Below are 11979 nucleotides of genomic sequence, written 5' to 3' on the forward strand. Positions count from 1 at the left end.
GAACAGGGCCAGCATAGGTACTCAGAAAAAAATTGTGTTAGGAAATGTCATTCCCCCTCTGGGCCTCAGTTTCCCCATCTATTAAACAGGGATAATAATATAATAGCATCTTCCTCACAGGGTTGTTAAGATTAAGTGAGAAATACGTGTAAGGCCCTGGCACTTGGTCACTAGTGGCTAGTAATTCCATTACTACGATCAATACCATATTGGAATCCCTGACAGGAATGTGTGGGCAGAGCCAGCGGGACTCCCACATGCTCCCCAACTGAGCTCCAAGCAGCTGGGCCAATTGGCCCTGGTCCACTACTTGTCACTGCCAAAGTCCTCAACACCCAATAGCAGAGGGAGGGCAAATCCAGGGATGACAAGCGGAGACAAGCGAGCTTCAACTCAACTGTAAGTTTATTAGAAAGGCCGTGGACAGATGAACCCTGAGTTACCAGCTGAGGAAGGAATGAAAAAAGCCCCTGCCCCTCTTGGCCTGCCCCACAGGCCTCCTGTGGACTCTGTCCTGTGGCAGACTCCAACAGAAGTCAGCCAAAAAGTGCTTTCCAGATGCTCCTTCAGGGGCTGCCCGACCTGACTGCAGAGGACCCAGTGGTACGGCCAATGTGGATGCTGGTGCCTGGAGCTGGGAGCCGCGGGGCCTTGGTCCTCTCCTCTAGCAGAAAGTGGTTCCAGAAGCCCCAGCAGAACAGAAGAGAAAAGGAGCCGATGGGGATAGAGCAAGTTCTGCCGAAGAGCCAAGGGCTCTGGAAGGCGGCGCTGGGCTGCCTTGGAGGTGGGTGCAGACGGCTACACATGGCCAGTTGTAGGGGTCCCCCCAGGGGGACCCCAAAGCTGCTCTAAGGAGTCTCAGCTACAGACAGCGCTAGTGCGACTCAGTGCCCCTCCTGGGGCTGCACCGGCTACTTCTGCTCCCAGAAAGGCAAATGGATCTTGTAAAAACCCATGGTGGTTGGTGCCATTTCTGTCTTAAAAGAAGACAAGAGTTTGTACAGTGAATCGATTTCAACCAGCAGAGCCTGAACCGAGAAGAGTGCGTCCTGGGGGAGGAGAAGGCACTTCTTACGTCCTCCCCGGGGTGATCTGGGCCCCCTCGGGGCTCCGCTCCCTCTGGCCCTGTGACTCGGGCCCGCTCCCTCTGGGAAGTACGCTGCCTCCGTCGAGCTAGCACTGCCCTGCGGCCCGGACGCTCTGGCCCCTCACAGGGTGGTCGATGGCAGCTTCCTCACCCGCCGCTGGGCCAGGATGGACGACTCGATGGGCTTCAGCTGAGGGGTGGGCTTGGAGCTGTTGAGCGCAGAGTATGTCGCTGCCATGGCTCCCTGGGGGAGGAGGTGGGAGTCAGTTCCCGGGTGGAAGGCGCATGTGCTCCAGGGCCAGGCCAGCCCCTCCCAGTGTTCCACAGCCCCCACAGGCCCCTGTTAATCCCGCCTTGGTGGTTCTTCATGGTCATCAGTCCTGCCTCATCCCTCAGACTGGAGGCTTCAGAGCTCAGGGGCTGGGCCCCCTAGAGGACCAGGGGGGCCACGAGTGCACTGTAGACACCCCTGCATGTCAGACTGGGGCTCCCTGGGAAGAGACACACATGGCATCTCCTGGCTCTGCCACCCCAAGTCCCTGCCCATGGAACCTTGACCTGGCAGCCTGGGTGTCTGTACCTTCACAGTCTGCAGGTCCTGGTGGGATAGCTGGCTCTGGGGGAGCTTGTCTTTCTGGGTGATCCACGGGTGCTGCAGGACCTGCTTAGCTGTGAGGCGCTGGTGCGGGTCCACATGCAGCATCTTGGATACCAGGTCCTGGGGGAACAGCAGGAAGGGGTTGGTGGGAAGGGCTAGCAGGGGCGCACACAGCTGTGTCTGTAAGGCAGCCATCTCCTGCCATCTCCTGCCTGGACCCTTGCAGTGGCCCCTTCGATCCACTCTCCACACCACGGCCTCCCCGAGCACATGCCCTTCTTCAGGACTTCTTCCTGGAAGGCCGTTTCCTTTCTCTTTCACCTTCTAGGAGCCATGCAGGAAGGTGGGAAGAACCTAAGGCTGGGGTTGGGCAGCTTCAAAACCTGACTCCCCTGCTCATCAACTGCATCTCCTGGGCAAGTTACTTTAACTCTCTGAGCCCCAGTTTCGCCTCTGAGAAACGGGATAACAAAAATACCTGACTCATAAGGTTAATGCAAGGTGGCACTGTTCATTAAGGGCTCAACCTCTGTCTGACACAGAGGTTCCCATGACTGGAACCCATTGCTAACAGTGAAAGCTCAAACGTCCCCTCCTCTGAGAAGGCCTCTCTGCCCGGTAGCCTGGGGCTCTCCTCGTGTCTCCACTGCCTGTACCCCTGACCAGGAGGACCTGCCTCTCCGCACCTGGCATCTCTGTTCCTTGTGCGCAAGCCTGTCTCTCACCTCACACTAAGTTTTCCCACGGCAGGGGCTGTGACGATGCAGCCCTCTGTTCCCCTACAGGGCCCAGAACACGGGAAGGGCCAGTAAATGATCACCAAGTTGTTTTCAAACAAGGTGTGGGGGGCAGTCTGCCTGGGAATCTTTCACTTGGAGAAATAGGGCAACAGAGATTTGTGGGACATTCCACTTGGAGAAATGAGGCTGCAGGTCACCTGTTCGTGAAATGCTGAAAAGCCCTGGGATGGGATCCTGCCTCCCGCCCCCCACCCCCCACAAATGAGCAGGGTCCAGGCTTTACAGCCTCACCTTGGCTGTGTCTGAAACCGTGTTCCAATTTCCCCCGCTGAGGGTGAACTTCCCACTGCCGATCCGGGTCAGGATTTCCTCTGGTGTGTCACTGGGTCCATTGGCAAATGGAGTGTATCTGGGGAAAAGTCCACCCAGTCTGGGTATAGCCTCTGGCCTCCATCCTGGGGCCAGGGGTGGGGAGGGGCGGGGGGCTGTGTCTCCCCCTTCAGATGGGGTGCTCCCAAGTGTGGGACTTCCTCCTGCAGGTGGAGCTCCCAAAGGCAGGGCCATGTCCCTGTCTTCAGCCTTCCTGAGGCAGGGCTGAGTCTCTCCCATCAGACAAGCACCACCCCAGCTACACTAGGGCTGGAGGAAGGGGCGGGGGGCTGAGGGGGGCAGGCCAGTGGGGTACTCACCCCGCCAGCATGGTGTACAGCAGAATGCCCAGGCTCCAGATGTCGCAGCCCTCGTCATAGCCCTGGCGCTTCAGTACCTGGCAGGAAGGGAGGCAGGGGAGGGTCTGTCTGAGGGGCAATGACAAGTAGCCCCATATGCTTGCCTGCTCCTCCCCAAAGGGTAGGACAAGGGTCCCAGGCCTGGGCTGATCCTCCCTTGGTCCCCGGGCCAAGGCCGCAGAGACGGGCTCTGGACAGCGTGGGGCCTCTGGAAGGGACACGAGGCTCCCCGTGCTAGGTCCCCTCACTCTTGCAGCTGAGGAGGCCAGGCCACTCACCTCCGGCGCCACGAAGTTGGCGGTGTAGCAAGGTGTCATGAGAAGCCCGTTCTCAGCCCGCAGCTGCTTGGCAAAGCCAAAGTCGCAGATGCGCAGGCACTCAGGGTTCCCAGACTCGTCCACATACAGGATGTTGCTGGGCTTGAGGTCCCTGTGCACAACCTGAGGGAAGAGGGCCCGGGTCAGTTCTCCATGTGGGCAGGCTGCCGGTGGCCCAGGTCCACTGCCAGGGATGGGAGAGTTAGAAGACGGGCCCAGAGAGGGGGCAGAAGGACCCAGAATCTGAGAGGGGAAGGGGCTACAAAGGGGCCTTAGTGCTGCTGGTATTGCCGACTTGAAACTTCTAGGTCAATGTCTGTGAGGCAGCTCTAACTTGTCCACACAGAACTCCTCAAATCCGCCATCACACAATCTTACCTAATGGCAACTCCATCCTTCCCATTGCTTGGATTGAAATCTTAAGAGCCATTCTCAATTCCTCTTTTTTTCTCGTATTCCTCAATCAATCCATTAGCAAACTCTGCTGGCTTTACCATTAAAACACACCCAGAGCCCAAGCACTTCTCAGCCCCTCTCCTGGCAGCACGCTGATCCCAGCCACTATCATCCCTCCCCCGGGGTTACTGCAGCAACCTCCTAACTGGTCTTCCTGCTTCTGACCTCACCCCCTACAGCCTGTTCTAAACAGAGCAGCCAGAGCGATCCTATTAAATGTAAGCCAGATCGTGTCCTCTCCAAGGGTTCTGCTCTCAAGAGGAAATGTCTTTACGATGGCCTGATGGCCCCACCTCATCTCTCCCCTGCCCCCTACCCACGTCGCTTGCGCTCTCTGGTCCTCTAGCACTCTCCTCCTTGCTCAGTTGGCTTTGGCCACACCAGCCTCTTTGCTCTTCCTTCAACATGCCAAGCACACTCCTGCCTCAGAGCCTTCGCACTTGCTGTTCCCTCTTTCTGGAATACTCTTCCCTTAAGCATCGGCCTGGCTCATTCTCATTTCTTTCAGGTTTCAGCTCAAATGTCACCTTATCAGTGAGGCCTTCCCTAGACCATTCCATATAAAATAGCAATCACGGACCTGCACTCCTTAGTCTCCTCACCCTGCTTTATCTTTATCCACAGCATTTACCACCATTGGATATTTACTTAATTGTCTTCTGAACCCACCCACTGGAATGTAAGCTCCACGGGTGTTTCGCTCACTGCTGCATCCCAGCATTTAGAATAGTTCCCAGCACAAGGTAGGTGTTCAATAAATAACTGCTGAATGAATGGATGAATGACACTTAACTAGTGAGGCCTTAAGCAAATGACTTTCCTCTGGCCCCATTTGCTCATCTGTAACCTGAGGGGGCTGAACCACTCCACTTACTTTTCAACCACCCCCTCTCCCTTGGCATGGTTCTATTCATAGTCATTCCTCTAACTATTACCTAATTATCGACAACTCTCAGATCTCTGACACTAACCCAGAGCTTTCCTGAGTCCAGGCTCATACAGCTGCTTACCAGACGGCAACCACTGAATGTCCCATAGGCCCTCAAACCCAACACATCCCAGACTAAACTCATTCTCACCCTCCTTCTCCTCCTCCCATGAGCTCATGGTACGCCTTGAGCACCGTCAAAGACCTTCAATGGCTCCCTACTACTTGCAAGATAAAGCCTGAAGTCCCCATCCTGGTGTGGAAGGTTCAGCTGTCCGTTCCAGCCTTTGTCCACCACATCCCTCAAGCGCCCTGAGCTCAGGCCAGTGGGGGTTCCTTCAGCCATAAATAGCCGTATCTCTCTGTGGAACACCGGCTCACCCCCAGCACCGAGCACAGGGACTCGCACAGAGCAAGTGCTACGTGAACGCTGTGCAATGAATGAATGACTCACCCCTCTGAAACACACAGAGACCTTGCAGGTTAGATCAGCTGAGTCTCGCAGGTTAGTTGGCTTCACGAGATGGTCCTTGCATATTCCCCGTAGAGCCAGGCCAACAGGCTCAAGGGGCAGCCGCTGCGCACTCCAGCTGACAGGCACCATACAGCAACTCGGGCCCCGGTTTCAAAAGCGGCCAAATTACCAAACCAAACCAAATCCCAAACAAGAAAACACCCGCCCTGTGGAGGCCAAATGCAGCCACTGAGTCAACAGGCTGTGGCTCGGGCGGAGTTGTGATTTCAGTAAGGAGGCAGATGGGCCAGAGTGTGAATCCTGGCTTTACCAGCAGTAGCTGTGTGGTCTTGATGTGTCACTTAACCTCTTTAGTCCTTGGTTTTCTCACCTGTAAAATGGGGCTGATGAGAGTGCTCGGCCCCCAGGGTTACGGGAAGGAGCATATGAGTTATGTACCAGGAATACTTAGCACAGGGCTTGGAAAGTGGCAGCTGTTGCCATAGTAACGCCAGCACTCCCTGGGGCTGAGCCCCACCATCATGCTGGACATTAAGATACAGTGAGTGCTTGTTAAGAAGCCCTTAAGAATTAGAAGACAAGAAGGGGAGGAAAATGAAGGGACAGATGCTGTCCAAAGCAGCATCCGATCACACACAAGTTAGGGGCACAGACTCTGGGGACAGCTTAGCGATGAGGCCTTTACTTAAGCTCCCAGAGCCTCAGCTCCCTCACTTATAAAATGGGCAGAATAATACTAATACTTTCTTCATAGGTTCGTTGGAACAGTTAAATGAGTTGATGTGCAAAGTGCTTAGAACCTGTCTGGCCTGTGGAAAGTGCTATGTGAAGCGGCGGCACCTCTGTCATCACCAGCACCGTCGGAGGATGTGCGTTAGGGCGCCTGTGACCAGCCACACACACACAAAAGGGTGAAGTTCTTCTACATGAATCATCTGCCTAAACAGAGAAGCCAAAGTGTGAAGCCCTGCTGAGTTCTCAGACAAGCTGTCCCCGGCATGCTGGGGCCCTTACAGAAACAATATGAGGGAAGCAAGAGACCTGAAAGGGCCCACGTATTAAACAAAGGACTCTTGCAAAATAGATGAAAAAGGCAGACAACCCAATTTCTTCAAACGGACAAAAGACTTGAACAGACATTCCATAAAAGAGGCTGTCCAAATGGCAATAACCCCACGAAGAGGTGCTCAACTTCCTCAGTCGTCAGGAAAATGCAAGTTAAAACCACTATGAGATACCATTCCTCATCTCCTAGGATGGCTGTGATTAAAAAGATGGAAAATACCAAGTGTTGGAGAGTACCAGAACTCTCACACACTTCTGGGAGGAGTGTAAGTAGGTAAAACAACTTTGAAAAACTGGCAACATCTACTAATGATGAATATACACTGCACTATGACCCAGCAATTCCACAGTTAGGTTTACACCCAGCGTTAAAATGGGCAAGTGTTCACGAAAGACAAGGGTAAGAATGTCACGGCAGCATTATTTGTCACAGTCAAAAAACTGGTAACAACTCCATGTCCATTAACGGTAGAAAGAACAGTTAAATTGTGGTCTATTCATACAGTAGAAACCACACGGCAACGAGAAGGAGTGAACTGCAGTCACACAACATCGCAGATGAATCTGAGAGTGCTGAGTGACAGAAGTGAGATATGAAAGAGTACGTTTATATAAAATTAGAAGTTCACAGGCTTCCCTGGTGGCGCAGTGGTTGAGGGTCCGCCTGCCGATGCAGGGGACACGGGTTCGTGCCCCGGTCCGGGAGGATCCCACGTGCCACGGAGCGGCTGAGCCTGCGCGTCCCGAGCCTGCGCTCCACAACGGGAGAGGCCATGACAGTGAGAGGCCCGCGTACCACACACACACACACACACAAATTAGAAGTTCACTTAGAATGGTTATCCTTGGGGAGGGTGCAGGGACTGGAAGGGGCTCGAGGGGGTTGGGGGGGAACTGGAAATCCTTCAGTTCTTGATCTGGGGGCTCAGTTACATGGGTGTATTCACTTTTTGAAGATTTATTGAATTATACATGATGATTTGTTTATGTGATATTTCAATAGGAAGGTAACGTTAAAACAAACAGGAGGTCCCAGTGGACCCTGCTCCTGGTCAGTCCCTTCCCATTCCTCGGCTGTTATGAGATTCCCAGCTTCTAGACCACAGATGCTGCCAAAGTATAATCAGCCCCGAGAATCTCCCTCCAAATACCTCCAGGAGAGCTTCCCATTTCCTCATCATCTACCCCTGGTATTTGGAAAGGGCCAGAAACTTTAGAAGCCCATAGATTCCAAAATCCCAAAGATTTTCTCTGGGCAAGAAACAACATTCTCCCATGACACCCCACCGAGCAGCTGTCTGTCCTGGAGCTCACTGCCCCTCATGGGGGGCTCACTCCTTTTGGAGGCAGCTCCCACTCTACAAAGCCCTTCCCTGCTCTGAGTTCAGGGGGCCCACTGGAAACGCACTGCTTCAGCTCTGTCTTCTAAACCTTCTGTGGGTAACATGAGCTAGTACTCACGTGAGAACAAAACAGGAAAAGGAAGCACATTTACTGTCTGACCTGACATGTTTCCATATCAGTCTGTTTGCACTGGCCTTTTCAAAAAACTAAACCACTTCAAACGTGACCATTAACAGTACATGTGGTAAGCAAACTGAAGCTCTGGTTAGGAGGTAAAGATCTTTTTCACAAAACTTTTACTTTATTTTTACAAACCCTAATGAAAGGATTGATTCAGGCCAAGGTCCTGAAAGGGTGAAACCATTGCATGAAGGGTTGGTGAGGACCTTTATGATACACCTCAGGCCCACCCACTGCCCGCCACCCACTCACGCATCCCCAGACTGTGACCACCGACACGACTGATGACTAACGGGGGCAACAAGATGTTGGCTCAGGGACGTGATGCTTTGTGAAGTACACTGTGCCTCCCATGGAGTGTTTATTGACTCCTTGATCCCAAAAAGAAGCTAAACCTAATTAACACTTTGGAGCACCTTGCAGTTTACAGGAAACATAGGCAATAGAGAAACAATTAAAATGATGCCATGAGGAAGCAAACAGACACATTCAGAATGTGGGATAGGGAACTCCCTGGCGGTCCAGTAATTAGGACTCCACGCTCTCACTGTCAAGGGCCCAGTTTCGATCCCTTGTCGGGGAACTGAGATCCCGCATGCCATGCGGCACAGCCAAAAAAAAAATCAAAAAAGATTTGGTGAATCTTGGGACTTCCCTTGCAGTCCAGTGGTTAAGACTCCGCGCTTCCACTGCAGGGGGCGCAGGTTCAATCCCTGGTCAGGGAACTAAGATCCCCATGCCGTGTGGCTCGGCCAAAAAAAAAACCCAAAAAAGATTTGGTGAATCTTAAAGGGAAACGTTTTTCCTTGTACTATTCTCTTCTTTTTTAAAAAACTTTTTATTTCATATTGGCGTATAGTTGATTAACAGTGTGTTAACTTTGGGTGTTCAGCAAAGTGATTCAGTTATACATATACATGTATCTATTCTTTTTCAAATTCTTTTCCCATTTAGGTTTTTACATTATATTGAGCAGAGTTCCCTGTGCTATACAGTAGGTCCTTGTTGGTATCCATTTTCAATATAGTGCTGTGTACATCCCTTGTAGTATTCTTTTAACTTTTATATAGGTTTGAACTTTTTCCTCAATAAAAAGTGGGGGAAAATACTCCAGCAACAACAAAAAAGAAAGTAAGAAATTGAAAGAGGGAGAAGGAGGGAGAAGGAGAGGGAAGGAAGAAAAGAGGGAGGGAGTGGGGTAAAAATCTTGACAATTCTTGAATCTGGTTACAGGGGGTTCATTATTCTATTCTTGTACAATTTGTATATGTTTGAAATTTTTCATACTAAAAAGTTAACGTTGGGCTTCCCTGGTGGCGCAGTGGTTGAGAGTCCGCCTGCCGATGCAGGGGACGTGGGTTCGTGCCCCAGTCTAGGAAGATCCCACGTGCTGTGGAGCGGCTGGGCCCGTGAGCCATGGCCGCTGAGCCTGCACGTCCGGAGCCTGTGCTCCGCAACGGGAGAGGCCACAACAGTGAGAGGCCTGCGTACCGCAAAATAAACAAACAAACAAACAAATAAATAAAAATAATAAAAAGTTAATGTTAAAAAAAAAAGGCATAGCAATGATCTAGTCCTATTTCCTCGTAATGTTTATGTGGCCTTTTCCAGGGACCTGCGCTGGACCATGGTGCTTCCCTGGCACAGCACCTCACTTCATGCCTCATCCAACCTGTGAAGGGGCAGCTCTTACTGTCATGAGTTTGCAGATGAGGAAATGGCTCAGAGAGGTGGGAGGTTTTCCCAACCTAACATGCAGAACTGGACACAGCCAGTCTCATTCCAGAGCCTGCGTCCTTAACCCCCATACTGCCTGACCAGAAGCACCCTAAAACATCATCTCGTCCAGAGAGGAACTCACGCTGACTCTGTTTTCAGCTTTGATACCCTATAAGGACCTTTTCTAGCTCTGCCTTGTGCAATGATAAGGAGAAGTCCTACGGTTCGGACACACACTCTTCTGTAGCACCTGCAGTGTCTCCAGCAGCATTTCCTCTTGCATCCACTTCCTCTGTCCTAACAGCCGAACCCATGGCCGGATTCACCACCCTGAAGCCTTGCAGCTCCCACAGTGATCCTGCTCGTTCCTAACTTAAAGCCTCACTCCCCATCTGTAGCTCTCCACCCAAATTCCTCAGTCAGACATTCTGGCTCCATTCTTCCTGGACTGTGTGACCCTGGGCAAGTGAGCTCACATCTCTGAGCCTCAGCCTTCTTACCTGTAAAGTGAGGCCAATAACAGCACCTACCTAACAGGGTTGTTGTGAAAATCAATTGAGATAATGTAAGGAAAGAAGTCAATATGACGCCTGCCTAGGTCCTGAACAAATGTTCATTTTCACAGTTTGGCCTCATCTCTCCCTCCCTCCCTTCCTTATGTCCATCCACTCGCCCCCTCACTCATCCCAAGTCTCCCCTCTGTCTGGCTGGTTGAAGATTGCCTGGGCCAGTCATGGTTCACACACTGTTTACGGTACGACCCTTGGCCGCCCCCCACGCCCACTTGGTGCCCCCGACCCAAGACTTACCCCCTGGGAGTGCAGATACTCCACGGTCTTGCCGATGGTATGCAGGACGAAGCTGGCCTCACGCTCTGAGAAGAATTTCTGCCGTAGGATCTTATCCAGCAGCTCCCCTCCCCGCATCAGCTCTGTCACCAGGTACACGTGTTTGCCATCATCGTACACCTGCCAGAGACCTCATCATCAGGCCCCTCCCCTTGATGCCAGGCCTGGGCCCCTTGGCCACCGGCTCACCAGGACAGGAAGGAAGGAATGACATGGGGCTTGGGCGTGTGTTCTGCTCTGTGCTTCAGTCACCCTGGCAGGGCCTTCACCTATCTGGGCCCCTGGACAGGGTGCTGGCTCTGTCCTGATGGGCAGGAAAGCTCTCAGAGACTGCCTGGGTCTGAAGTGGAGGGCACTTGGGTGCAGCCAGATCCGCGGCACTGAGGGGCCTCCCCATCCATAAGCACGGGAGGATCAGAAGCCCAAGGAATGGCAGCCCCGAGACGGTCCTAGAGTCGAGGACCCCCACTTACATCTTTCAGAGTGATGATGTTGGGGTGCTGCCCGTACCGCAGAAGAATCTCAATCTCTTCCGAGGGATCTCGCTTGCTCTTGTCGATGACCTGAGGAGAGGGGTGCGTGTGGTGGTGTCCGAGGGACCGACTCCAGACTCCCTTCCCGCCACAGAGCCCACGCTGCAGGGCGTGGAGTCTCAGCCGCACACCTTTCACCCGTCCACAGAGCCTCAGGCACCAACTCTCCCCCACCAACAGGCCAGGGCTACGCGGCCCCCCACCTCCACCCCGCCGAGCGGCCTCGGCCGAGACAAGGTCGAGAGGCCTACCTTGACAGCATACTCCATGGTGGTGGCCTTGTGGACACAGCGCTTGCACTCGGAGTAGGAGCCCACACCGATCGTCTCTTTTACCACATAGCCGTCGCTAAAAACCAGGTTCTTTCCATGTAGTTGCTGCAGGAGACCAACAGGTAGGACTGACCCCGAGCTCTAGGATGCAGAGGTCATCCCCCCAGAACCCGAGGCCTTGGCACCGTGGAGATGGCACTGGGCAAGAGGCTGGAGGCCCGGGGTAGAATGTTGGCTGTGTGACCTCAGGCAAGAACCTGTCCCTGTCTGGGCCTGTTTTCTACACTATATGATGGGCACACTCACTCTCTCCAGGGTGCCTGGCTGCAGTCTGTGGTTAGTGGGTGCTGGAGGGGGCAGGCAATAGGCCACAAGACACATGGAGCGGTTTGAAGCTCCGAGAAGCCCAGGCAGGACTGAGAGGGATGAAGGAGTCCTGAGCCAGGTCCCAGCTCTGCCACTTACGTGGCCTTCAGTGAGTTGCCTTCCCTTTCTGGGTGACACAGCCCACCTCAAGGGTGTCTCGAGGCTCTGAGACACTAACAGTATCAGATGCTGCTATGGTGCTGAGAGTGTGGCAGGCACTGTTCCGAGCACTTTTCACCAGGTGACCCACGGCCCGTGGACGGCCCTGGTTCACGTCTGTTGTCCTCACATCCAGTCTGGTTTAACGTTTGTCCGCAACCAAG

At 53.2% G+C, this 11979-nt stretch overlaps 1 protein-coding gene across 3 annotated transcripts in view; it reads right to left on the reverse strand.

Moving 5' to 3' along the window:
* Positions 1 to 387: 387 nt before the first annotated feature.
* The window catches only part of RPS6KA1 (ribosomal protein S6 kinase A1), a 36058-nt gene continuing 24466 nt past the window's right edge, over positions 388 to 11979 (reverse strand). For all 3 annotated transcript variants that reach the window (XM_030873422.2, XM_030873432.3, XM_070045694.1), the window contains 8 exons: positions 11270 to 11395; positions 10959 to 11048; positions 10447 to 10605; positions 3432 to 3593; positions 3115 to 3191; positions 2717 to 2834; positions 1668 to 1805; positions 388 to 1331 (listed from right to left, as the gene is read on the reverse strand). In XM_030873422.2, coding sequence (XP_030729282.1) covers positions 1209 to 1331; positions 1668 to 1805; positions 2717 to 2834; positions 3115 to 3191; positions 3432 to 3593; positions 10447 to 10605; positions 10959 to 11048; positions 11270 to 11395 — 993 coding nt within the window. In that variant the 3' untranslated portion in view covers positions 388 to 1208. The remainder of the gene's footprint in view (positions 1332 to 1667; positions 1806 to 2716; positions 2835 to 3114; positions 3192 to 3431; positions 3594 to 10446; positions 10606 to 10958; positions 11049 to 11269; positions 11396 to 11979) is intronic.

The sequence above is a fragment of the Globicephala melas genome, chromosome 1, assembly GCF_963455315.2.
Source record: "Globicephala melas chromosome 1, mGloMel1.2, whole genome shotgun sequence".
NCBI lineage: Eukaryota > Metazoa > Chordata > Mammalia > Artiodactyla > Delphinidae > Globicephala > Globicephala melas.